Consider the following 22681-nt stretch of genomic DNA (forward strand, 5'->3'; position numbering starts at 1 on the left):
AGTGGATGTACCGAATGGGCCGCCTGCGTCAAGACTCTTAAGGGGTGAGAGGTCTGAGATTCAATCGCAATGATGTTTTGGCAGCGGAGTCTGGATATAATAGCGGCTTGATTGACCAAATGCAGGGCCAGTTCAATCTCCGATTGATCATATTCAAAGCGGTGCTGTCACCCACCGTTGGCAAATGAAGTCGATCCGCTGGTTGACTCTCCTCACAACGTTATGGCTGCCATAACACCCACTGCTCAATCCTACAGGAAATGTCTGCGATCTGATTGTGCTGATACGGACAACCACGGAAAGGCACCACGTCCGCCGATCTCCCCATGCGGGTGAGCCTCCATCTTTCTTCTTTCCGCTGGCGTTGCAACATGAACGCCTCATCAAACCTTGCGGCGACAGTGGATGCGCATCTTAGGGTCCGTGGGTGCCCTCATGCACTCTCTGTATTTAGGAGAATCCTCAATCGGTCATGAGGATTGCACAAATCCGCTTCTGAGAGGAACCGCGCAAGGAACACCACTCCGAGACCGCTGCTGTCGGATAGCCTGCGCTGGCTTTACCTTGCCTCGTCGTAATCACATTCGCATGAAGTGCGGGGCATTTAGTAGCTGCAGCGCAGCGACTATGGCCTGGGTACTGCGCCGTTGCTTCTGGGCCTTCTGTCGAGTCACTGATCTGACAGGATGGTACGGATTCGGATCCGTCTATTGGTGTATGTACTAGTACTCCGAGTCTCTGAGTCACTCACCTAGTCGCACGGCCATCAGGACGGAAGTCTTCTTTATCTCACATCCGAACGCGCTAGGTATATAGTATCGGACGTCGTCGATTTTCCAGATAACAATCTGCTTGAAGGGAGCGGCCCTCTGCCGAAGCATGGCGACGACCTCCACTGCATCTACGGCGACACCGGCCCAGATTCAAGCGGAGACAATCCAGGAATGGTACCCTCTCACGGACGACCTATTCTTCCTCGAGGGCAAGGAGCTCGCCTTCATGAAAGCGCAGACTGGCATCGAGGATGAAGAAGAGCTGAAGCAACACATCATCTCCGTCACGCGCGAGGCGTACGCTGTGAGATCATATCCGTCGCTTATCGCGCTTTGCAACTGACATTCGTGGCTTAATCGTCATTGTAGGTCTTCCCTTTCCCTTGCATCCGTCGCTTCAATCATCTCAAGTACGTTTTGCATATCCTGTCGCATGCATACACTGATGACCTCGACTCTTAGGTTCAAATTTGCCGGCCTGCCAGGCTACGACCAGGTTTTGAAGCTCGGGAGAGAGCGGGAAGGCGCGATACTCCTTGACATAGGATGCTGTTGTAAGCTCTACTCAGAATAATAAGCTGAATGCATGTTTGACATGGCTGTCAGTTGGCAACGACATTCGAACTGCCGTTGCGGACGGATTCCCGGCGAAGCAACTCATAGCGACCGACCTGTATGGCGGTGCGTTTACTCCCTTTCCCCTCTCGATTTGCGGAGTACTCCCGTACTGACGCGGTCCTGCAGAGTACTGGGCGTTGGGCCATAAACTCTTCCGTTCGACATCCGCGTCCTTCCCGGCCTCCTTCATAGCCGGTGACGCGTTCAACCCCGAACACCTCGCCGTCATGCCTCCGCTCTATGAGTCTACGTCGGAGCCCACTCCAGACTTGTCGATGTTGACGTCGCTGAACCCACTACACGGCCACGTCTCTGCCATCCACGCCTCGTCGTTCTTTCATCTGTTCGACGAGGAGAAGCAGGCGCATATTGCGCAGGCGTTGGCAGGCTTGCTCTCACCGCTCCCGGGTTCGATCATCCTCGGGTCACACGCCGGGAGACACGCGAAAGGTTCTCAGGTGCACAAGGTCGGCCCGAACAAGGACAACGGGAGCTTTACGTTCTTCTTTCATTCGCCTGAGAGCTGGACGGAGCTGTGGGATGGGCAGGTCTTCAAGAAAGGTACGGTGAAGGTCGAGACGCGTCTGGTCGAGTATACGGCCGGGCCGGATGGCGAGATGGTCTATTTCTTGCAGTGGTGCGTTACGAGGCTTTGAAAGGACACTCCATGGATGCACGTAGGTTTCAACACCCACGGGCCACTACGCGATTTTTATACTTCCTCGACACGGCTGCGGGTCCTGATTTGTGTCTAACGTCTGGCTCGAGGTGTGTATACTCACTATTGATAAAGTTTTAGTGCTTGGCAGCCTCTTCCACAGCTCAAGAAGGAGAAAGAGGGCCATATTCGGGCCAGGTGACATGCGAACTCTGCACGTCCGATCTTCCGGGAACACCTTGATCGTAACGGGTAGTGGTCGTGCCAACCTGGGAGAGTTGTGTGTCCTTGTAGGAGCGCCTTGCCCGCCTGCTGGGTTTCTCCTCCCTGGGCTCCATGGTCTCGGACTCTTTGAGACAAGGTCCAGATTTGGCCCCTCGGGCGTGCCTCTCCGATGACGGGCGCCGTGTCCCATGTTGTCTTTCCCTTCGGCCGACGACGCCTCATTGCGTGAGACGCGAGCTGCTAGGCCCGCGGAATAGTTACTAATTAACAGCGAGAAGCGTCGAAAACGTGAGCCTGACCTGAGGGCTCACCGGTGAGAGCCGCTAAATATAAGAACTAGTATGTCGGACTTGTAGCTATTCTTGCGCATAGGCTAACCCCCCCTGGCATATATCATGTCGATCTCTCACCCTCAGAGACCATCCCACCTTTCCCTCTCCCAACCACGTCGAACTCTGAGCTCACAATGAGTCCCGCTGATATAGCTACGCGCGTTGTCGCGCAAGATATCATTGCCCCTACCGACACTGCTCGGCCCGGGCCCTATCCGCTGGACGAGACCCTGTACTCCATCGACTCGGACGGCGAGGCGTTCGCGTTTATGAAGGCGCAAACCGGCATCCAGGACCCTGACGAGCTCAAGAAGCACATACTGGCTGTCCAAGCTGAGGCTTATTCCGTACGCATTCTGAACAATCAATGACCTACTGCCGGGCAACTGACGTCAATCGTGGGCCGATTGTTTAGATTCATCCGTATCCCTGCATCCGCAGGTTCGCCTTCCTCACGTACGTTTATATTTCACTCAGGTCTCATTTAAAAATGTCTGAGTCAACGACGCCCTACACAGGTTGAAGCTAGGAAGGCTCCCAGCGTATCAACAACTCTTGGAGCTCGGCAAGCAACGCAAGGACGCTATCCTTCTAGACATCGGCTGTTGCTGTGAGCAGATCTCTATCTCGGCTTTACCCTCAGCTAAGCGCGAGATGGGCACAGTCGGTAATGACCTGCGGAAGGCCGTCTTCGACGGATACGCGGTTGAGAACTGCGTCGCTTCAGACCTCCACCCTGGTATGCCGGCAGCAACGATATACCCCACACGTTTGTATCTTAGCTGATGCCATGATGCTCTCGCAGAGTTCTGGGATTTGGGCCACAAACTCTTCAAATCCACGCCGGAAACGTTCCCGGTGCCCTTCATCCCAGGAGACGCATTCGACTCGAACCACCTTGAGCCCGTCCCGCCGTTCTACTCGCCCCCCGACACTCCGCGGCCGCAGCTTCCGACGCTCACCTCCCTGAACCCGCTCCGCGGACATGTATCCGCAGTCCACGCGTCGGCGTTCTTCCATTTATTTGGCGAAGCCGAGCAGCTCCACCTCGCGAAGGCGATCGCGGGCCTCCTCTCTCCAGAGCCGGGGTCAATGATCATGGGCGCGCACGGCGGGCTTCCCGTCAAGGGCCTCCGCAACGAGAACGGCGTGATCCTGAACCCCGCGCGGACGCGCCCGATGTTTTGCCACAGCCCGGAGAGCTGGAAGGAGCTCTGGGACGGGCAGGTCTTCGAGAAGGGCACTGTGAAGGTGGAGGCGTACTTGCACCAGACGGACCGGAAGGACCTAGGGATGACCGTTCCCGAGGGCACGAAGCTCTACCTCCTGGTCTGGTCCATTACGAGGCTGTAGGTCTTGCGGGGAATGAGCGTGAATTGGGGGCTTGAAGCAGAGGTCTGTCTGCTAGCTTCCGTAATGCGGCTTAACGACAACTGACTTCCGGAGCAGACCTCCGCTGTCAGAATGTGTACAACAGCGTAGCACCGGCATAGCCGGACTTGAAATTCGAGCATCTATGGTTTGGCCTTGTGACGTCCTATCGTTGCTCCGCAGTGTCGGTGCCGGGAAGGAAGATACCCAAGTATCCGCGTTGCGTACCGGACTAGCGGGTCGGTGCAGGTGAGGGTAGCGGGTTCGTCCTATAAAGACGTGAGCTACGGGTCACCAACGAGTAGCGTTGACACTCGCATCTGACCTCGACTTCACCAATACTCATGACCGATACAATGACTACCAGCGGCGTCTATAAGCCTCCGCCGCTGCCCCTCGACGAGGGCTTGTACACGATTGACGACGCAGCGCTGAGGTACATGCAGGCACAGACCGGTATCCTCGACCCAGAAGAGCTCAAGAAGCACATCATCGCTGCTCAAGCGGAAGCATATGCTGTATGTGCGTCAGTTGAATGTCACTGGGATACTGACGCTAATCACATCACCGTACTCAGGTGTTTCCGTATGGCTGCATTCGCAAGTTCTCCTTCATCAAGTGGGTCCAATGTATCACTCACCGTCATAAATTCTCAAGACGTCTCTTTTTGTAAGCCTAAAGCTCGGACGGCTGCCAGCGTACAAGCAGCTCCTGGCACTTGGGAAGGAGCGGAAGGGGGCTATATTCCTAGACATCGGGTGCTGCTGTAAGTCTACGCCAGACTCTCCTTCGAATTCGGATGCAGGACACTCACACATAACTGTCATTGCAGTCGGAACCGACGTCAGAAAGGCTGTAAGCGATGGATACCCCATTGAGAACGTCGTAGCATCCGATCTGCATCCCGGTGAGTGATCAAGCTATCAATACGCACAGAACAGCGTTCATCTCTTTGCGTGTGTGCACTTGACCAACTTCGCGCTGCGTAGAGTTCTGGAAGGCGGGACACACGTTGTTTAAGTCCACCCCGGACACGTTCCCGGTCCCCTTCGTCGCGGGAGACGCATTCGATCCAGCGCACCTCGAGATTGTCCCACCTATCTATTCCCCGCCCGACACCCCGGTACCGCAACTCGCAACGCTCACCTCGCTCAACCCGCTGCGCGGACATGTCTCCGTGGTCCACGCCTCCGCCTTCTTTCACCTCTTTGACGAGGAACGTCAGTTCCAGCTCGCCAAGGCGCTTGCAGGTCTCCTCTCCCCGGAGCCGGGGTCGATGCTCATCGGGGCGCATGGCGGAAGGCAGGAGAAGGGCCTGCGTTACGAGACGGGCACGGGTTTGCACAACATATACACCAACGAGCCCATGTTCTGCCACAGCCCGGAGAGCTGGAAGGAGCTTTGGGATGGGCAAATCTTCAAAAAGGGAACGGTGAAGGTGACTGCATTCTTGCGGGAGACGCAGAGGAAGGACTTGGAGGGAGCGCCGGGCATCGTTCCGGGCGCGAAGTTCCATGCTCTGGTTTGGTCTGTAACGCGGCTCTGATTACGACGGTGAAGAATAGCGATGTACATTACTGGTGTGGAGTTCATCTTGATGTACTTGTGCTGCCAATTCGCATACTGGTGTCATGTCCGTCACCTGTCAATCCGAATCGCGAGGGATGAGCGTTGTCGACCTAGGGATAACCTACCACGGTTAGTGAATAGGTTCCCCGTATTGTCTTCGAATGACGCGCATTAGACCACAGTGATTTCTGAAGACACGGACTGGTCAACACGCAAGTATCGGCCGGAATGGAGGACATGAGCGGCTTGGTATATCCATCGATATGGCCGAGGCTGTCATGTGGCTATTTTTGACACGGCCTGGTTTCCCACTAACCTATCTCCGTCCCGACTGTGCGCTGCGGCCCGGCAGGATATGTGTGGAAGTACCCGTGTCGTAAGCGGGACCAAGTGGGGCATGGCAGAAACCCTAAATTCAAGCCGGTCCTATAAAGACGTCAGGCTGGAGATCTTGGAACGCGCGGGCGGCATCCACATCCACATCACCTTCACTTCACGTACGCTATGACCGACGCAAGCAACCCCGTTGAGCCCAAACCGCAGTCACGACCACTGGATGAGAGTTTGTACTCGATTGACGACCAGGCGCTCCAATTTATGCGAGAGCAGACGGGCATACAGGACCCGGAGGAGCTCAGGAAGCATATCTTCGCCGCACAGGCTGAAGCGTATGCGGTACGTTTGCAAGCTGCAACTTTCCGAATTGGTGGTACTAAATTGTGGTCTCACGCAGATTCATCCATACAACTGCATACGCAAATTCGCGTTCGTTCAGTGAGTGATATAGGAAGACTAATTCACTCACCGCGACATCGTCTGACTGGCCGGTGCTACCCAGATTGAAGCTTGGGCGGTTGCCAGCCTACGAGCAGCTCCTCGCACTCGGCAAGAACCGCAAGGGTGCCATTTTCCTGGACATCGGATGCTGCTGTAAGAATCCAAATGCTCGATATAAGTGCTTCAGTTGAACCGTCATATTCGCTCACAGTCGGTAACGACATCAGGAAGGCCGTGCATGACGGGTACCCAATCGAGAACATTGTGGCGTCCGACTTGCACCCCGGTATGTCCCAAACGTCCAACGATTACACCTATGCTGACAGTCGTCCATGGCGTAGAGTTTTGGGAGGCGGGGCACCATCTGTTCAAGAGCACTCCGGAGACGTTTCCTGTCCCATTCGTTCCTGGAGACGCGTTCAACCCGGCGCACCTCGATCCGGTACCTCCGTTCTACGCGCCGCCCGATACCCCGCGACCGCAGCTCTCGACACTCACTTCCTTGAACCCTCTGCGCGGACACGTCTCCGCGATCCACGCGTCCGCGTTCTTCCACCTCTTCGACGAGGAGCCGCAGTTCTACCTCGCGCGCGCGCTCGGCGGTCTCCTCTCCCCTGAGCCGGGGTCCATGATCCTCGGGGTGCACGGCGGGAGGCAGGAGAAGGGCTTCCGCACCGAGGTAGGGACGCACAGTACGCACCGCAAGACCCCTATGTTCTGCCACAGCCCGGAGAGCTGGACGGAGCTGTGGAACGGGCAGGTCTTCAAGAAGGGGACGGTGAAAGTGGAGGCGTTTTTGCACGAGACGCCGCGGAAGGATCTGGAGGGCGCGCCGGGTATTGTGCCCGGTGCGAAGTTCTACATCTTGGTGTGGTCTGTGACCAGGCTTTGAACTTGAGGGTCCCGTGTACGATTATGAAGCTGTCGCGAATCCCATGTTAAGTTACGCGTGAGATGCCGCTGGGTCCGACCGTTACTCATCGGCCGCTGAAACTCTATAGTGACTGAGGCGCACCTGAGCTATAATTGAGACGTCTTCAAGTGCGTGGGCTATTTGAGAGCAACACTTCGGTGGACTTGCAACAGCTTTACCCCCGGTCTCACTCTGAGATATGGCCGACACAGGCGTGCAGAATGAGGATGGAAGGTCGCGGGCCCTGCCTCTGGACGAGAACCTGTACACGCTGGACGAGGAGACGAGTGGATTCTTCATGGCGCAAACCGGCATCCAAGATGCTGAGGAGCTTAGGAAGCACCTTTTGCGTGTCCAAGCTGAAGCATATGCCGTACGTTCATACGTCGCTCCTCGTAAAGTCGCCTCATGGATGCGGCGCAGGTCTTCCCGTATCCATGTATACGCGGGTTCCTATTCCTTCAGTGAGTGTCTGAACTGCGGTAGTGCAGTGGTCTGGGCCTAAAACTACGATGCTTACTTTCGCAGACTAAAGCAATCACAGCTCCCAGCATACAAGCGACTGCTCGTCATGGGGAGGGAACGTCAAGGTGCCATCCTCTTGGATATCGGGTGCTGCTGTGAGTCGCCAGCCACGATCTTACGAAGTCGCAGTCCAAGCTGAACTGAACGTGTTTGCAGTCGGAAACGACATTAGAAAGGCCGTCTATGACGGGTATCCGATCGAGAACATCGTCGGCTCTGACCTGCGATCCGGTAAGTACCTAGAAGTAGAGACGAGATCTGTACAGGAACATCTCACCTTTGCCTCTACAGAGTTCTGGGAGCTGGGCCACGGGTTTTTCAAGTCGACGCCTACCACGTTCCCAGTCCCGTTCATAGCAGGGGACGTGTTCGACACGGCACATCTCGCATCCGTCCCCCCACTCCGCGCTCCGCCGGACGGGCCCATCCCGGAGCTGTCCACACTTACCTCGCTGAACCCGCTGCGCGGGCACGTCTCCGCGATCCACGCGTCGGCCTTCTTCCACCTCTTCTCCGAAGAAAAGCAGCTTCAGCTGGCGCGCAAACTTGCGGGGCTGCTCTCGCCCGTGCGGGGGTCGATGATCCTGGGCTGGCATGTCGGGCGGCCGGAGAAGGGCTTCCGGTACGAGGTGTTGCCGCCGCACCGCCAGGGGAACCCGATGTTCTGCCACAGTGCGGAGAGCTGGAAGGAGATGTGGGAGGGGCAGGTCTTCGGGAAGGATGTGGTGAAGGTGGAGGCGGAGCTGCGGGAGGAGGCGGAGAGGCGTGATTGGAAGGATATGCCGGGCGTGGCACCTGGAGCGAAGTTCTATGCGCTGGTATGGTCGGTGACGAGGTTGTGAATTTGGGATAGACGTCCGATGGCGTATATGGTGTTTCGTGAATGCGGCAGTCTACCACCGATGTCCCCATCCTTGAATGCCAAATATCGTCAGTAATCATGGCAGACCAGTTCGGGAAGTGGTAGCCTTGGCTCCTGAAACGCATGCCCTGGTACATATTGCACAAGATTAGATTTGCATCTTCGTAAATCAGCGTGAGTCATTACAAGCCACCAGTCCGAGTATACTGCGTCCCTCTCGTACAAACGCGGATGATGGCGACCATCTACTTGAGTGCGTCTACTACGTTCATGCTTTGGGCTCGGCCTCCTCGAGCGGCGGGGGGCCATCATCATCCGAGTCATCGCCATCCGCGCCGGAAGGTCCTGCCTCGTCGTCGTCGCCGAGGCCTCCCGCGCCACCACCACCCATAGACTTGAGCATCTGTGACAACATCCAGTCAAATCCATGCTCGACCTTGAAGCAGCCAAGAGGGGACGACATACCGCTTCGAGGTCCATGCCACCCATGCCACCCATACCGCCAGGCATGCCGGGCATACCACCCATACCACCCATGCCGGGCATGCCACCCATTCCGCCCATACCGGGCATTCCACCCATGCCGCCCATGCCAGGCATACCGCCCATGCCACCCATGCCCTCCATCTCGTCGTCGACGGCGGGAACGTCACCGTCCTGCTCGTCCTCATCGACCCACTTGGAGAAGTCGGTCTTGATGAACTGCGTGCGGACCTTCTCTTTTGTGAGGCGCGGCCAGAACTCGGCCTTCTTCTCCTTCTTGCGGAGGAGCAGGGAGAGCGAGCGCGATGTCAGGTTTTTCGCCGACTCCTGCAATTGGGAATCCGTTAGCAAGGTAGATGGCGACATAAGTGAGGGCTGCGCACTTCTGGGATGACCTCCTCGAACAGGTCGAACGCGAACTCGTACTCCTTCTCCTCGATGCCCTTGTCGGCGCTTAAAAGACGCGTTAGGACGCGCACGCGTCGCGATCGGATTTTCAGCAGCACTCACTTGCCCGCCTTCGCCTTGAAGGAGATGTGCGCCGGGGTGAGCTCGTACTGGAGCGTCTCCGGCTTGATGTCAGGGAGGTTCACGGTGACATAGAGGATGTTCTATTGCGGCATATAGAGATCAGTTCCGCGAACTTGAATTGCGCAACAGATGCACAGAGATGCGAATCGCGACTGACGCACCTTCTTCTCGTCGCTCTCGGAACTGCGTTGAGCCCAAAGGATTTCAGGGTGTGCGGGCATTTTTGGTAGATTGTTGGATCGGCGGTGGTGTAGGGGACGATGGGGACGAGGACGAGGACTAAAGGACTGCCGCAGACGACGAAAGCTCTCGAATCGAGTAGAACGTCTGCGCGTCTATCCAAATCGGGGTGTGTAAACAGGCGCCAAAGGACGATGTCACTGCCATGTGGCGAGCGCGTACCCCGCGCGCGCCTGCCACAACTGCGCCCACTGGTTGCGTACTCTCCGTCATTCGTAGCCTCCCAGTGCCCACAATGTGGTGAGTATATTATGCTCCTGAACGTTTGGATTGTTTGTCTTATGGTTTGATAGGTGCACGCGCTGGTACCTGCCGCTATTGCTTCTGCCCTTCCCCATTGCATCACCATTCTACCTCATACTCTGGATATTCTCGATCACCATGCATGCGCGACCATGGTGAGCACGCTATTTGGTATTCTTGAAGAATGACTGACGTTCTCCATCAGCTTCTACTGCATGGCGCTGCTGTCCACCATGTACATCTCGCTTTGCTACTGGCCTCCAGTACCCATTGACACGCCGCTCGTACGACCATGGGCAGTAAACATCACCACCTTTGCGGACGCGTTACGGTACAGAATGCCAGACCTCCCCCTCGAGAAGATACCCTCCATGATCCCCATCGAGGAACACTGCTGGTGCGACATCTCCAACGGTGCTTTCACGCCCGCGAACTTGACCAAGTGGGAGGAAGCGAGCGTCAACCGGCTGGCAGAGAACCTAGAAAGTGTCATGGCCACGGAGAAGGAGGCGGAGAGAAGGCGGCAGTGCGAGGGCACGGACGGGGAGGCCGGGACGAACGGTACGAGCTGCGACCACGAACTGCAGAACACTCCATCCCGCAAACGGCGTCGGAGAAGATTCCCCATCCTGAATCTCCTCGAACTCCTCGGCCCTTCTCCATTTCACAAAACTTCCCCAAGGCCGGCGAACGACACCATTCCATCACCACAGGAACGAGAGGAGACTTCGAATTCTCAACAAGCTTCCGTACGGCTACCGTGGTTCCGACGCGAATACGATCTTCGCAGTTTCGGCTTCGCGATGGTGCTGGACTTCGGATGGCCGGGCTCCCAATCATGACGGACAAGGGCGTCGGAGGCGTCATATACAGCTGTGTATCCATTTGTATTGTATCTGAGCACTGCATACGCTACTCTCATAATACGTCGCGATATCCGCGCGCCGCTTCAGCTCGTACGCGCAAAATCTTTCCACTCCCTCGCTGGTGCTTGATGGTATATTGCTTTCGGATCGTCGCGAAGGTGCATCTCTGGAATGAAGAGGGATGTACGAGGTAGCTGGTTTTGTCCGAGCCGGCGCCGTCAGCCCTTTGTTCAAAAGCCCATAACTAGGTATATGTATGGTGTTTTCCTGTTTGACGGTCGACATCGAGCGCGTTTTGTTCCTGCTTCGGCGTCGCGAATCGACAGGCACCCGCACGGCGGGGTTTTGCGGGGATGTCATGTGATGAGGTAGCACGTGGAACGGGAGCATCGGGCGCTTCGGACGCGTCGCGGTGCGAAGTGGACAGAACGAGGTTCCTTGGCCTCATCCACATCCACCACCACCACTCCCGTCGTCGCTGCCGACGCCGCCGCTACGGGGCATGGCCTTCTCATCCAGGTCCTCAGGGAACAGCAAGGACAAGAAACGTGAACCTCGCGCGGCGCTGGACCCGCTTGCAGAGGCCAGTAGCTCCTCGTCCGGCTCCAGCAGACTCGACGCCGTATCCAAGGCGATCCTCTCGCCCTTCACCTCGCGCAAGCATGACTCTGCCAAGATATTCTCAGACCGTATGTGCTCCTCTTTGCTAGCTTTCTGCTCGTGCAGGACGAATGCTGAGGCAGCGTGGCAGTGGCCCCGGTCATCATGACCCCTCGCGTGTTCAATGCGGCAACCGTGTCTGGACGACCTCGCGCATCCGTCGGTGGCGCAAGTAGCAAGACAGTCGACTTCGCAACCCTCGGTCGAGCCCCTCTGCGGTTAGGACTTGGCACACGCCGCCTTACGTCGCGCGACCTTCAAATTGTGGAGGCGACGGAGGAGCTCCTGGGAGAGGAGGTACCAGAACCCGAAGGCGTCGCGCAGAATGTCTCTCTTCTACGAGGCTTCAAGGCGACAATACCAAGCGCGGAGAAGAGTCGCGTTCGCAGAAGACAGACGCGGAACGTGGAAACGCCTCGGCTAGGGCTCAAGCAGCTGGGCATGAGCGCAAGAGGACTGTTGGCGGATGAGGAGGACCACGATGGCGCAAGTGTGGCTAGTGAGGATGATGTGGTTATGGTCGGGCGATCGGAACGGAACGGCCGAGGCCGCAAAGTCAAGGCGAAGCGGAAAGGCAGGCAAAGCTTGAGTGCAGGGAAGATGTTCGGGACAGAAGAGCTCGTACGCCAGACCCATGAGATCGAACGGGACAAGGAGAACGTTCATGTTCGCAGGGTATGCCGAATCCATCTCATGTGGTCACTCTGTCCTGACCGTGTGGGACAGGCCCTCATAAATAATGAGATCGACGAAATAACACACAAGATGGAGGCATTGGATGTCATCCGAGCTAGGCTAGAGCAGGATCTCCTCAGGCTACAAGAGGAGGAGTTAGAGTTGGACGATGAACGTATGTGCTTTTTGCCATTGCCTTCACGTGCCTCTTCCAACACTTGTTGCAGTGGAGGGTGTGCGAGAGCGACTAGAACTCGAAGAGTCTGCCAGCCAACCATCGCGAAGTCAGTCGCGCGCTGCACAGGCGACGCTGAGTTCAAGACGAAGGAAAGGTAAGATGAGTCGTCTGCCACGGCAATTATGTTAGGCTCAACGTTTCCCAGGGCCCGCGTTTTTGCCGTCAGAGCACGATGAGCTACCACCAGGCGTGGCTTTCATGGTGGGTGACGTCATTCATCCGGACTTCACGATGGCTAACCTCTTAATAGGTCCTTGAGAGTCATACAACACCTATCACCGCCCTAGACTTTTCCGAACCATACGGGACACTTGTCAGTGCTAGCCAGGAGGATGCCCAGCCACGGGTGTGGGATCTGCTCACAGGGGAGGAAATCGGGCGTCTACGAGGGCACCGCGGGACAGTCAAGTGCGTCCAAGTCGAAGACCAAATCTGTCTCACTGGAAGCGAAGACGGCACGGTTCGCGTATGGGACCTACGACGAGTGGACGAAGACGAGGAGTGGGAGTCAGGGGAGATGCTGAGCCTGAGTGAGATCGCGGAAGAGGACGAGAGTACGGAGGGCAGCGAGCGGAAAGCGAACGGGATCCGCGATGGGGAGAGCAGTCGGCCGTCCAGCGTTGCGGAGAGGGAGGGCGCGTGTATGCGGGTGCTTGAGGGGCATTCAAAGGCGGTCACTGCGATGTACTTCGAGGACGAGTGCTTGGTGAGCTCATTCCTGTCCTCGACTCTCCGTGTACGCCCTCTTACCATGGCCGTCTACGCAGGTCACCGGTGCATCCGACAAGACTATGCGGCAGTGGGACCTCGCCACCGGGCAGTGTGTCATGACCATGGACATCTTGTGGGCTATCTCGCATCCTCCAACGGCGGCGCCCGGATCTGCATTGCCCGGCCATCTCTTCCCCGGTGCGGCTGCTGCTGCAGGCACGTTCGCGGTCCCGACACCACCATACGCGGACGGGTCATGGGAAATGTACCAGGATTTCGTCGGGGCAGTACAGTTCTGGGGCTATGGTTTGGTGAGCGGCAGCGGCGATGGGGTGGTCAGGATGTGGGATAGTGAGTCTTCACCTCGCCTGTCCCTGGAGAACAGAGAACATGATGACTGACGACGGGGATCAGTGCGTACTGGACAGCCGCACCGCACGCTTCACGGCCACACCGGGCCTGTCACCTGCCTGCAGTTCGACGAGCTGCACATTGTCACCGGCAGTCTCGACAAGTCCATCCGCGTACGCTTCCCACCATTTTATCGTGTGCCTCGCGACGGATGCTCATATATCCACTTGCAGATCTGGGATATGCGCACGGGCGGTATCTTTGAGACGCTCAAGTACGACCATGCCGTCACTGCGCTGCAGTTCGACACGCGCAAGATCGTAGCCGCGACGGGCGAGAACGGCGTCAAGGTACGGCAATTCCCTATGTGCACCCTGCCCTGCATGTTTTTGCTGTTGGGTTCCTTTCTGGGTTATCACCGCGCCCATGGGTATCGCTTGCTTGCCTTCTGTTCTGCCATGTTCTATGTCACGTAACTCTACGGCCGCCGCACGGTGCTGATTGCGTTCGTTCCCAGATATACAACCGGACCAGCATGCAGCAATCAACGCTCCTCACGAACGGACACACCAGGCCCGTCGAGCGGCTGCGGTACATGGACCGGTACATGGTCTCGGGCGGGCGGGACTCGGTCGTCAAAATCTGGGCGCTGTGATGCTGCGGTTCTACTACGACCGCCGCCCCACGGCGCGCACACTGAAGTCGCCGCGCCCGGGGAACAGAACGCGGGTTCGCCGAGGTGGGCCTGTTGGGTGTACCGTCGTTGCTGACGCGCGCCGCGGGCGGGCCCCACCCGGACCGCGCCGGTGCTTTTATGGTTCGTGCTTTCTTAGAGTCCGCTTCGGAGGGAAAGCGTAATGCGAAGTCAAGTGTAATATACGTTGCACATACAGTACAGTTGATTAAGCCTTAACCAGCCTTGTCCGCTTCCCCCGTTCCCGCGCGGCCGCGTGCTACCAGATGCCCTGCCGACGAAGTCGCACCCCGGCACCGAGTGCTCTGCCTGTCCGTGCTGGCAAGTGGTCATTTGCAAAGGCCCGCGTGATTTCACCCATTGATCAGCTGTGCCTGGGATGAAGTCACTGCGAGTTGGTGGAGATGCAAATCGATGCTACCTGTGACACCGTTTTGGCTATGTTCTTGATTTTCTTGCACTCTTCTCTCGCGTTGGCAGCGCGATCTGAGCGCAACGCGCCCTCGCGGTAGTACCGGTGGAGATACCTGCGGCTCCGCAATCAGAGAAGACACCCCGCCCGCACACGGTACCACGCACCTCAGACAGGACTCTTCTTTGAAGTCGGAGTATAATTTGCGGTTCGACTTGCGCTAAGAAAAGATTGCGTTATGATTGCCCAAAGAGGATAACGGAGACCATGGCGGCGCGCACCTCCTCCCGCCTGGCCTCTTCCTCGTATTTATGGCTCTGGTGGATGAGGAAGTGGTCGGAGAGAACGTAGAACGAGACGCCGCTGAGGTACAGCTCGAATAGGCAGGCGGCCTTGTTCCCGCCGTACCCGGCGAATCGTTCGTCGCACCTGTCGGCAATCCGGCCGCCGTCAGAAGGCGCACGGATGCATTATGCTTCACGGAGGGGGTGCGCACCAGCTGACGCGCTTGCTGGTGATAACGTACGGCTCGTACGCGCTCTGATATTGCTCGACCTTGTATACCGCGTGTGAGCCGGGCGGGATCGTATAGTACTTCTCGTAATCGGTGCTGTTGTGCCCAGGGGCCCATGACGCATGGAACGACGCGATGACAGGCGGAGTGGCCTGCGTCAGGCGCAGAAGGGCCTAGGAGCAATGGACGTTACTGATTAGACTTCGGTAGCTGGAGCGGCGGAGTCAGGCAAGGGACGGAGGAAGGACGTGCCTGCTTGTCCGCTGGGAAGGTGCGCTGGTCGACGCCCTCTTCCTGCTTCACGTACTCGAAGGCAGGGACAACGAGGGCCGCGGTCCCGTCGCGGAGCTTCTGCATCGTGTTGGCGCTAATAATATCGTTTCGAGGGCTCCGTGGGGTGCGAGCGGCGTGACGGATTTGGGGAGAGGCCGCCGCGCGAAGCGCGTCTCGAACGGCTCCGCGCCAGTCTGTGCAGACAGCGAAGTCGACGTCGAGCATCATGACGAATTCGGTCCGTGCGAAGAGGCGGGCAGCGTTTCGCCAGACATTGAACTGTCGGCCGCCTTCGCCCTCTGGGCTCGCCGCGTTCCCACCGGAGAGGGCGCTAGTGAAGGGCGAGAGCGCCAGGTGGACGTCGACATGCTCGGCGAAAAGCGGGGAGGACGCATATAGCGCATGAAGGTTGTTCAAGGCAATTCTAGAAGGGTGGTCCGGCTTGAGAGACGAGAACGTAGAGTGTAGCGGAAGCGGAATATGGATCGTGACAGAGATAGGGCCCCGGTAGCGTTCAACGAGCTGTTTGAAGACGCGGAATCTGTTGCTTGTGACCAGAGTGGTGATAGTAACGTCGTCGGCGTCGGCGGCTCCAGCTGCCTGAAAGTAGAACGGGATGATGCGCGTCGGGTGCATAGCGTCGGAGAACGCCTTGGAGAGCAGGGTCTCTTCCCGCACGGCGTACCCAGTGTTCACCGGCCTCTGAGAGCCGCCAGAAAGTTGTAGGCGGACCATCTCGGGCGAAGCATATCCAGCCGGCCAAGCGTCGGTCCAGTGATTGTCGTCCAGAGAATGAGCGCGGTCGAGATCCATGTGGATCTCATGCGAGTCCGAGAGCATAGACAGATGTCGCCGTGCAGTCGCTCCCAGTGGTCGAGCGGACTTGTTGGTGTTTCCAGATTTTCCCCAAGACCAGAAGGTTCCAGCGAGTGGTGACAGTACGTAGAAATGGGTCGTGTAAACCACTGCTGCAAAGATGTATACGCCGAGACAGAACTGAATCATTCTCAACCCCAGAGAAGCCATCTGAGCCAGTCTATCAAAAAATTCCAGAAGCTTAGGATTTCAAAACGATACGAAGGAGAGAGGTCGTCGAGAATGCGGAATGAGCAGTGCAGCTTCAGGCAGGTGGTGGTCAGAAAGCAAGAGGCGGCAATTGCCTTTTGCAGCAGAGAATGATCCTCATCGAGACATACGGGCGCTTCGATATCACCGTGTCCCCCGGCGCTTGCCGTCGCTGCGACTGCCACACCTTGGCTTCGTCCGACTCTGCCTGATGCTCTCCAGACGCGCTCTTTCGCTAGCTTTTCGCAGCAGGACTGCTCTACGGACCTTCTCGCTTTCTTCGGTCTCTCGCGATGCTGGGCTTGTGTCTCCCCAGGTCAACTATGAGGAGAAATACGCGGAGAAACTGCGACGGAGAGCTCAAGAGTGCGTACCAGCGTGGGTTTTGTATCTTCCAGACCCTCACACTGTGATGTAGACGGGGAAAGAGCGTGGAACAACTGCGCGCAGAGCTGAAGGAGCAAGAACGGCAGCGTCGGTTGCAGAAAGCAAAGGAGGAGAGCAGTAGGACCTCAGGAACGTCGGAGAGTCCTCTTCCAGCCAAGTCTTCACCTGACGCGTCGTCGGCCACACTCCCTCCCTCTGTCAGCGCTGCTCGCAAGGATAGCTCCCCTGTCAAGGTACGTACCGGTCCTTAAATATAGCAAAAGAAGGCTAACAGCGCACCGCTAGGCACTCTCCAGCATATTCAACATAGAGAAGATCCTGCAGGCACCCCATACGCCTGAGCAGATATCTGTACTATGGCGTGCCTACCACGCTTCTCGCTCCGGAGGTACAGGTCGGGGCTATCTGTGCGCCGCGCTCCCCGTCGAGACATACGAGAAAATGTTGGAGGTTGCTACGAAGCACCCGAGATTCGTGATTCCAGTGCCCCGGGCAAACGCGCAACTCGAAGAGGGATCCACACAGCCGGCGTATGAGTTCTACCTAATGGAGTGGGGCTTCCATGGCTCTCCGCAGGAGCCCTCTACCAGCGCGGACATCTTTGCGCGTCCCAAACCCTCTTCAAATCCGCAAACTTCCACCATCCTCTTCACGCCGCTCCAAGAATACAAGCAGCGGACGTCATTCGCCACTCCCTACCTCGTGGTCACACATTACACCGATCTCGCGAAGACGCACGGACTAGTGCTGCTCCGTGGAGAAATCACGCCGTCGACGGCGTCGTCGCCCAACGTGGGAGCTGGGGAGGACAACGGACGCTACATGCTGAGCCAGCAGGATGCGCAACTCCTCGCTGTGCACGTGCAGAGATTTTACCTCTGGAGCGAAGGATCAGAAGCACGCGCTGCGCTTTTGAAAGCGTTTCACGAAACTCCCGCTGAGTTCAAATGGGAAGAGCTCCTGAAACATACGGACTTCGCGGCATGACCGGGTCTGCAATCGGACTCGCGTCAACTCCGATTACCCTCGCGAATGGGGAACGGACGCTCAACCGGCGGTACGACTCTACAGAGTCCGCAGTCACATAGATAGAACGGTCAGTGGATTCCCTGTCTCCATGAGCTGTCCTAACTGGTCGACATTCATGGCAGGTTGGTCGTCTAGATATCCATCGAAAAGCTGTCATTGGCCTCATGCACTCCGCTCGCTCCTGCACCGCCAACATTGATCGAACGCTCTTTGGACGCGCTGCCAAGTACGTGATGTACTGTAAGATGGCGCGCCTCGATCAATCGACCAGCAGTGGATCTCCGACCTCGCAGCTCGCTTAGCCACGAGCTCACTTTCGCAAGTAGCGACCCTTCCTTCCTCGCTTGCAGACGCCATGTGTCTCGCGCTGCGCTCATAGCCCTCCGCCGGCCACGGGACGCGGTGATCATGCGACCCCGCTTGCATGGCGTTACCGATATCGTCGGTCCGTATGGGCTTGCCACGTCTCTGCATGACACTTGTGCGCTCTCCCTAGGAAGCATCAGACCTCCGATTTTTGCACATTGTGCGATGGCAGTCGCAAATTGGCGTCTCCCTTCGCCGGTGGGCCCCCTTGGAGAGTCTCACGTTTGTTTGCTCCCGGACAGAACGCTCCTGGAAGAGACCTCATCCGGCCTATCTCGATGTGCTTTCTCTGAAACAACAGGCTCCGATCTCTACAGCCGCGGCAGCTCAACTAGTTCGTCGCGTACCGCCCTTACGCCGTCACGCGCCTGGGCGGTACAAAAATAGGGGTGTGTGAACGACCCGCCTGTTCGAGCATCGTCACCGGTGTTTGATGGGCAGGACGCGCGGGGTCCCCGCACGAGAGTTAAAATTCTGTCTCCCAGGCCTGTGTGGCACTCGGGAGACGCTTCGATCTTCTGCACGGAAGCTGGCTGCGCGCGCATATGGCGCAGGGGCCGCGGCCACGGGGCGCATCTTCCTCTCCTGGTGCCCTCGACGCCTCGGCGGGCGATCCGAGTCGGCCTGATGGGTCAACCGGCGTACCTGTTTATTGCATGCCGTTTGCATATGGCATGCGCGCGCGCTCCAGATGGAGTCGAATCAGCACCTGTTTGCTCTACGTTCTGCTTGCTATAAGAAGCGGCACTCGCCAGGGTTCTCTCCTTGGCCCACTGTGCGACTCTATACCCCCACTGTCGGACCATCTGCTTCCTCAACACGATTGCAGACTTCACATAGCTCCTCACGCTCACTACCCTTTCATACACAATGTCACGCCGACTCTCCATCTCGTCCTTCTTCAAGTCGTCGAAGACGTCGTCCAAGGTGCGCATCTCTCCTGCCTGCGCTGTAGTACGAGCTCTTCTAACCACGTTGCGCACAGTTGTCAATAGACACGTCGTCGGCGCCGCCGTCTCCGCAGTCCCCTGTGCGGAGTGAGTGCGACTCGCCGGTTTCGTACGTTGCCATCGTACGTCGCGCCCTGTCCAATCCCCATGCATGACGCTCACCTACCTTCCCAGCCTGGTGTCTCGCCCACACGGCGCTACCCTACCTTCCTCTCGTCCAGCTCGCAGTCGAGCGCATCAGATTATGTGAGCAACCCTCTCCGCATACGCAGTATGATCGGCCACTCACCACCGACGTAGGCGGAGGAAGTGGACGATGACAACTTGGCTTGGGGCAAGCCCAAAAAGAACCGCCGCTCGCGGCGGTAAACTTACACGCGCGCCCCCACCCCAGCCACATACCCTCGTTTTAATGACCTTCTTGCCATGTATCCGCCTTCACTTGTACGATATACCGTGTATTCGTATCCTATCGCCCCGCGTTCATTGCCCTTGCCATGATACGTGCCGAGCGGAAGACATGCTTTCCATATTGCTCAGCTGTCCGCAGAAGGCCGCGTGCCGTGGCGAACTGAATGCCGCCCGTGCTTCCGGCGTTCAATAGCACTCGTGGCGCGCGGACGTCCGCTCGCCAATGAGATTGGTCCGCGGGGTAAGCTCAGACGCACCAATCGCGCGCCGTGCGTTTCTCAGCCCGTCAAACGCCGCCGGAGGCACGGCAGGGGCGGCGGGTGAGCGCTGAGCACTACGAAGATGCAGCAGACTCCAGAGGCCTGGCCAGGGAAGGGAGCAGCCGCGCCTGTCGATGGCAGCGAGCGGGAACGTGCAGCGACCGAACGTACATGGCGATCACCCGCAGGGCATGGAGATAGAAGATGGACTGCGTGGTATACATAGGCTGTACGTACACGGCATCCGGTCTATTTCCTCACCAGGCCCATGGGATCGGAGCCCGGGGAGCCGACGACAAGGGTCTGGGTTCGAAAAGGGTGGTGCGCGGGCCGCGAAGTGTGTTTGACGTACCGTTCGGGGTGTCCTCCAAGATGGACGTACATGGTTCATCGATGCGACCACTCAGCTTTTCGCAGTTCTGGCTGCGATCCGCCGGGCGGGACCGGGCGTGATCGCAAAATTGCGGCCGTTCTGTTGCTATCAAATCAGAGGGGGACTGCGAGTGTTGCGGAAAGACAGCTGAGTTGTATTGATAGCCTTAGAGACTAGGCGCGGAGGAAGAGAGGAACATTTAGAATGAGGAGGCGGCCGTGGAGACTTAGGCTCAGATCCAGACCCGCGCCTTTGGTTGGGACGGACATGAATCCAGATTAAGCTCCCTGGAGGGGGGGAGAGAGGCTCTTGGCTGATGCGCTCCCCACCTGCTCCTCCCCTCAGGCACATAGAATGAATGGAAGGATAGAAGGTTTCCAGTCTGCACTGCGCCATCGGCGGGCCGCGGAGCAAGAGTGGTCCTTTGTGTACAGTATTCTGTTACCATCACCCGCCGGGGAAGCGCGATAAGTCATGGGCGCGACACGGAAGCAGTCAGGAGACCACACTCACCATTTGCAAACTTTATAGTGTGTCCCTTTCAAGCGCACGGGGCAGTCTGATATACATTTCTTGTGGTGGGCCATGATACATTTGGAGACAGAAACAGAGTGGCCGTCCAGCAAGTCCATATACGACTAGATTACCAAAGTTAGTATACGAAGCCATTACGAGTCAGCAGGAACGCCTACCACTCACGAAACATCTATATGTGGTTTGATTTCTGAGACAGCGATCCATTTAGCTCTCCGTAGTACCACAGGATGACATTGCTCACCGAGTTCACGGAGATGATATCAACGGCGCCTTTCGGCACCATTCATTGGTCTCGAGCTCCTTGAGCATGAAGGCCGCAAAAGCCGCGCGCGAGAGCCTCGTGCCAATCTTGCCGTCGCCCACGTATCCCGCGACAAAATCCTTTTCCGGCTTCTCTGTCAGAATCGGAACACGGGCAATGGTCCAGATGAGGTCCTCCTCCGCGCCCCTGACGGTCTGGCCGATAGCGACGACGTCCTTGTAAGCGTTGTGTGCGAAGAGCGCTACGCCGCTGACGAGCACGGTAAACTGAACGCTGAACTTGTCGTGCTCGTCCTTCATGCTCGCCGTGCCAAGCAGAAGCAGCCGCTTCACGTTGCGCTGCTTCATGACGTCGATGAGCAAGACATAGGCCTGCGCGAGTGGCGTGTTGCCGGGGTGGAATGGGCCATTCTTTACGGCGGGACCTAGGGCGGAGAGGACCGCGTGAACGCCATCCAGAGCCTCTAGAAGTTTCTCTTTGTCTGTGAGCTGTCCTTCGACTACATGAACCGCTGGGTTTTTGGTGATGGCTTCCGGAAGTTTCTGAGGCGAGCGAAGGTAGAGGACGAGGGTATGATTCAGTGCAAGAGCCTGCTCGATGAGCTGGAGACCACACGGCCCTGTTCCACCCAAGATCAAAAGCCGCATAGTGCAAAGGTGTACAACTGAAGGTAGCTGCAGAAGTTGGCCGCGAGACTACGACGCGATGGTGGGTGCAGAAAGAGCGGCCAGCACCGTCAGCCGCCCGTACGATGGGCGCCAATCGCCCTGTGATCGACTACCATATAAGGGCGGCTAATTCCCATATGCGGATTTACACCGTGATTCGTTCTTGCACCACCACGACGCTCTTCGACGTTCTGCGGTACATCCGCAACGGTCATTTTGCACTCTGAAGCTCATTCTTCACAAGATCAAAATGCAACCAATCCCCCTTGCACCCGGCGTACTGAAACAACCGCTCGGGTTGTACCTGTGCGCCAAACACGCCCACTCACTGGCTCGCCGGGCGGGCCGACGCTCTGTTCAGAAGTCGGTTACTCCGTCAGATGATGACCTGACGGTGTACGTCCTTAAGGATATATGTAGCTCACACTCGGCGTACAGCTATAGATCCAGAGCGCCGGACGGATGCTGTATTTAGCATCCAAAACACAGGAAACGTTGCTTCTATCCACGAGGTGACCACTCGTTGTGGGAACACCGAGCAGCGGTACACCGATGCCACGCTACCGGTGAGTGGCAGTTGAGCCATGTATTGCATGTGTTAAAACTCAAGGTTTGTGAATCGCTAGCGAATTGATTAGCTACCGTCTGACAGCACGACGTCCAGGATATTTCAAACCTTCTCAGGCTTCGCACTGCCACCACCGACATTGTGCGCTCATCCGAACCTTTGCCGAGGACCACAACGCATCGGGTTCACCTGCCGTTGATTTCGTGTGGTCGGAAATGATGATCTACAACCTGTCGGAGAGATTGACAACGCTTCGAGAGAGCAGCTCCACAGCCTCGCGCTCTCATGACG

At 57.4% G+C, this 22681-nt stretch overlaps 11 protein-coding genes across 11 annotated transcripts; 8 read left to right on the forward strand and 3 right to left on the reverse strand.

The window, feature by feature from the left end:
• Positions 1-879: 879 nt before the first annotated feature.
• On the forward strand, positions 880-2047 carry TRAVEDRAFT_42399 (uncharacterized protein; the record flags this gene model as incomplete). Its single annotated transcript, XM_008034036.1, has 5 exons — positions 880-1077; positions 1143-1183; positions 1236-1327; positions 1380-1454; positions 1518-2047. The coding sequence occupies 5 exons, from the start codon at positions 880-882 to the stop codon at positions 2045-2047; spliced, it is 936 nt and encodes a 311-aa protein (XP_008032227.1).
• A 423-nt stretch (positions 2048-2470) lies between these two features.
• TRAVEDRAFT_25964 (uncharacterized protein) lies at positions 2471-4248 on the forward strand. The gene is made up of 7 exons (XM_008033699.1): positions 2471-2499; positions 2553-2613; positions 2672-2953; positions 3022-3062; positions 3125-3216; positions 3271-3345; positions 3412-4248. Exons 3-7 carry the CDS (start codon positions 2741-2743, stop codon positions 3957-3959), a joined length of 969 nt encoding a protein of 322 aa, XP_008031890.1. The 5' UTR covers positions 2471-2499; positions 2553-2613; positions 2672-2740; the 3' UTR covers positions 3960-4248.
• Positions 4249-6017: 1769 nt separating this feature from the next.
• Positions 6018-7273, forward strand: TRAVEDRAFT_68659 (uncharacterized protein). The gene is made up of 5 exons (XM_008035030.1): positions 6018-6221; positions 6280-6320; positions 6385-6476; positions 6535-6609; positions 6665-7273. Exons 1-5 carry the CDS (start codon positions 6051-6053, stop codon positions 7213-7215), a joined length of 930 nt encoding a protein of 309 aa, XP_008033221.1. The 5' UTR covers positions 6018-6050; the 3' UTR covers positions 7216-7273.
• Positions 7274-7435: 162 nt separating this feature from the next.
• On the forward strand, positions 7436-8603 carry TRAVEDRAFT_42402 (uncharacterized protein; the record flags this gene model as incomplete). The annotated part of the gene is made up of 5 exons (XM_008034037.1): positions 7436-7609; positions 7660-7700; positions 7765-7856; positions 7918-7992; positions 8053-8603. The coding sequence occupies 5 exons, from the start codon at positions 7436-7438 to the stop codon at positions 8601-8603; spliced, it is 933 nt and encodes a 310-aa protein (XP_008032228.1).
• A 153-nt stretch (positions 8604-8756) lies between these two features.
• Positions 8757-9912, reverse strand: TRAVEDRAFT_68660 (HSP20-like chaperone). Its single transcript, XM_008035031.1, has 5 exons — positions 9799-9912; positions 9617-9717; positions 9490-9559; positions 9089-9433; positions 8757-9026 (listed from the first exon to the last, which is right to left on the reverse strand). Exons 1-5 carry the CDS (start codon positions 9856-9858, stop codon positions 8892-8894), a joined length of 711 nt encoding a protein of 236 aa, XP_008033222.1. The 5' UTR covers positions 9859-9912; the 3' UTR covers positions 8757-8891.
• A 259-nt stretch (positions 9913-10171) lies between these two features.
• Positions 10172-10962, forward strand: TRAVEDRAFT_109170 (uncharacterized protein; the record flags this gene model as incomplete). The annotated part of the gene is made up of 2 exons (XM_008035032.1): positions 10172-10275; positions 10326-10962. Coding segments are annotated over 2 exons (741 nt in total), but the record flags the coding sequence as incomplete, so codon positions are not given.
• A 789-nt stretch (positions 10963-11751) lies between these two features.
• TRAVEDRAFT_109386 (WD40 repeat-like protein) lies at positions 11752-14276 on the forward strand (the record flags this gene model as incomplete). Its single annotated transcript, XM_008035033.1, has 9 exons — positions 11752-12321; positions 12373-12496; positions 12549-12653; positions 12705-12760; positions 12810-13265; positions 13327-13621; positions 13685-13794; positions 13855-13971; positions 14139-14276. 9 exons carry the CDS (start codon positions 11752-11754, stop codon positions 14274-14276), a joined length of 1971 nt encoding a protein of 656 aa, XP_008033224.1.
• Positions 14277-14700: 424 nt separating this feature from the next.
• On the reverse strand, positions 14701-16249 carry TRAVEDRAFT_110431 (uncharacterized protein; the record flags this gene model as incomplete). The annotated part of the gene is made up of 5 exons (XM_008035034.1): positions 14701-14842; positions 14895-14947; positions 15009-15156; positions 15224-15414; positions 15479-16249. 5 exons carry the CDS (start codon positions 16247-16249, stop codon positions 14701-14703), a joined length of 1305 nt encoding a protein of 434 aa, XP_008033225.1.
• A 517-nt stretch (positions 16250-16766) lies between these two features.
• On the forward strand, positions 16767-18177 carry TRAVEDRAFT_55757 (ATP11-domain-containing protein). The gene is made up of 4 exons (XM_008034223.1): positions 16767-16945; positions 16998-17199; positions 17252-18062; positions 18118-18177. Exons 1-3 carry the CDS (start codon positions 16791-16793, stop codon positions 17951-17953), a joined length of 1059 nt encoding a protein of 352 aa, XP_008032414.1. The 5' UTR covers positions 16767-16790; the 3' UTR covers positions 17954-18062; positions 18118-18177.
• Positions 18178-19231: 1054 nt separating this feature from the next.
• Positions 19232-19680, forward strand: TRAVEDRAFT_42407 (uncharacterized protein; the record flags this gene model as incomplete). The annotated part of the gene is made up of 4 exons (XM_008034038.1): positions 19232-19288; positions 19347-19433; positions 19486-19557; positions 19612-19680. The coding sequence occupies 4 exons, from the start codon at positions 19232-19234 to the stop codon at positions 19678-19680; spliced, it is 285 nt and encodes a 94-aa protein (XP_008032229.1).
• A 1027-nt stretch (positions 19681-20707) lies between these two features.
• Positions 20708-21859, reverse strand: TRAVEDRAFT_25971 (NAD-P-binding protein). The gene is made up of 4 exons (XM_008033700.1): positions 21134-21859; positions 21048-21079; positions 20869-20993; positions 20708-20793 (listed from the first exon to the last, which is right to left on the reverse strand). The coding sequence occupies exon 1, from the start codon at positions 21799-21801 to the stop codon at positions 21139-21141; it is 663 nt and encodes a 220-aa protein (XP_008031891.1). The 5' UTR covers positions 21802-21859; the 3' UTR covers positions 20708-20793; positions 20869-20993; positions 21048-21079; positions 21134-21138.
• Between the last annotated feature and the right edge of the window lie 822 nt (positions 21860-22681).

The sequence above is a fragment of the Trametes versicolor genome, assembly GCF_000271585.1.
Source record: "Trametes versicolor FP-101664 SS1 unplaced genomic scaffold TRAVEscaffold_1, whole genome shotgun sequence".
Taxonomy (NCBI): Eukaryota; Fungi; Basidiomycota; class Agaricomycetes; order Polyporales; family Polyporaceae; genus Trametes; species Trametes versicolor.

Excerpts from the sequence above, each read along its gene's own strand:
- TRAVEDRAFT_25964 (XM_008033699.1), top strand. The coding sequence starts at position 2,741 with ATGAGTCCCGCTGATATAGCTACGCGCGTTGTCGCGCAAGATATCATT. Across the intron at positions 3,217-3,270 it reads TCTAGACATCGGCTGTTGCT|TCGGTAATGACCTGCGGAAG; the intron begins GTGAGCAGATCT and ends AGATGGGCACAG. Across the intron at positions 3,346-3,411 it reads CGCTTCAGACCTCCACCCTG|AGTTCTGGGATTTGGGCCAC; the intron begins GTATGCCGGCAG and ends ATGCTCTCGCAG.
- TRAVEDRAFT_68659 (XM_008035030.1), top strand. The coding sequence starts at position 6,051 with ATGACCGACGCAAGCAACCCCGTTGAGCCCAAACCGCAGTCACGACCA. Across the intron at positions 6,321-6,384 it reads CGCAAATTCGCGTTCGTTCA|ATTGAAGCTTGGGCGGTTGC; the intron begins GTGAGTGATATA and ends GGTGCTACCCAG. Across the intron at positions 6,477-6,534 it reads CCTGGACATCGGATGCTGCT|TCGGTAACGACATCAGGAAG; the intron begins GTAAGAATCCAA and ends ATTCGCTCACAG.
- TRAVEDRAFT_68660 (XM_008035031.1), bottom strand. The coding sequence starts at position 9,858 with ATGCCCGCACACCCTGAAATCCTTTGGGCTCAACGCAGTTCCGAGAGC. Across the intron at positions 9,560-9,616 it reads TTCAAGGCGAAGGCGGGCAA|CGCCGACAAGGGCATCGAGG; the intron begins GTGAGTGCTGCT and ends GCGTCTTTTAAG. Across the intron at positions 9,027-9,088 it reads GTGGCATGGACCTCGAAGCG|ATGCTCAAGTCTATGGGTGG; the intron begins GTATGTCGTCCC and ends ATGTTGTCACAG.
- TRAVEDRAFT_55757 (XM_008034223.1), top strand. The coding sequence starts at position 16,791 with ATGCTCTCCAGACGCGCTCTTTCGCTAGCTTTTCGCAGCAGGACTGCT. Across the intron at positions 16,946-16,997 it reads CTGCGACGGAGAGCTCAAGA|ACGGGGAAAGAGCGTGGAAC; the intron begins GTGCGTACCAGC and ends ACTGTGATGTAG. Across the intron at positions 17,200-17,251 it reads AGGATAGCTCCCCTGTCAAG|GCACTCTCCAGCATATTCAA; the intron begins GTACGTACCGGT and ends GCGCACCGCTAG.
- TRAVEDRAFT_25971 (XM_008033700.1), bottom strand. The coding sequence starts at position 21,801 with ATGCGGCTTTTGATCTTGGGTGGAACAGGGCCGTGTGGTCTCCAGCTC.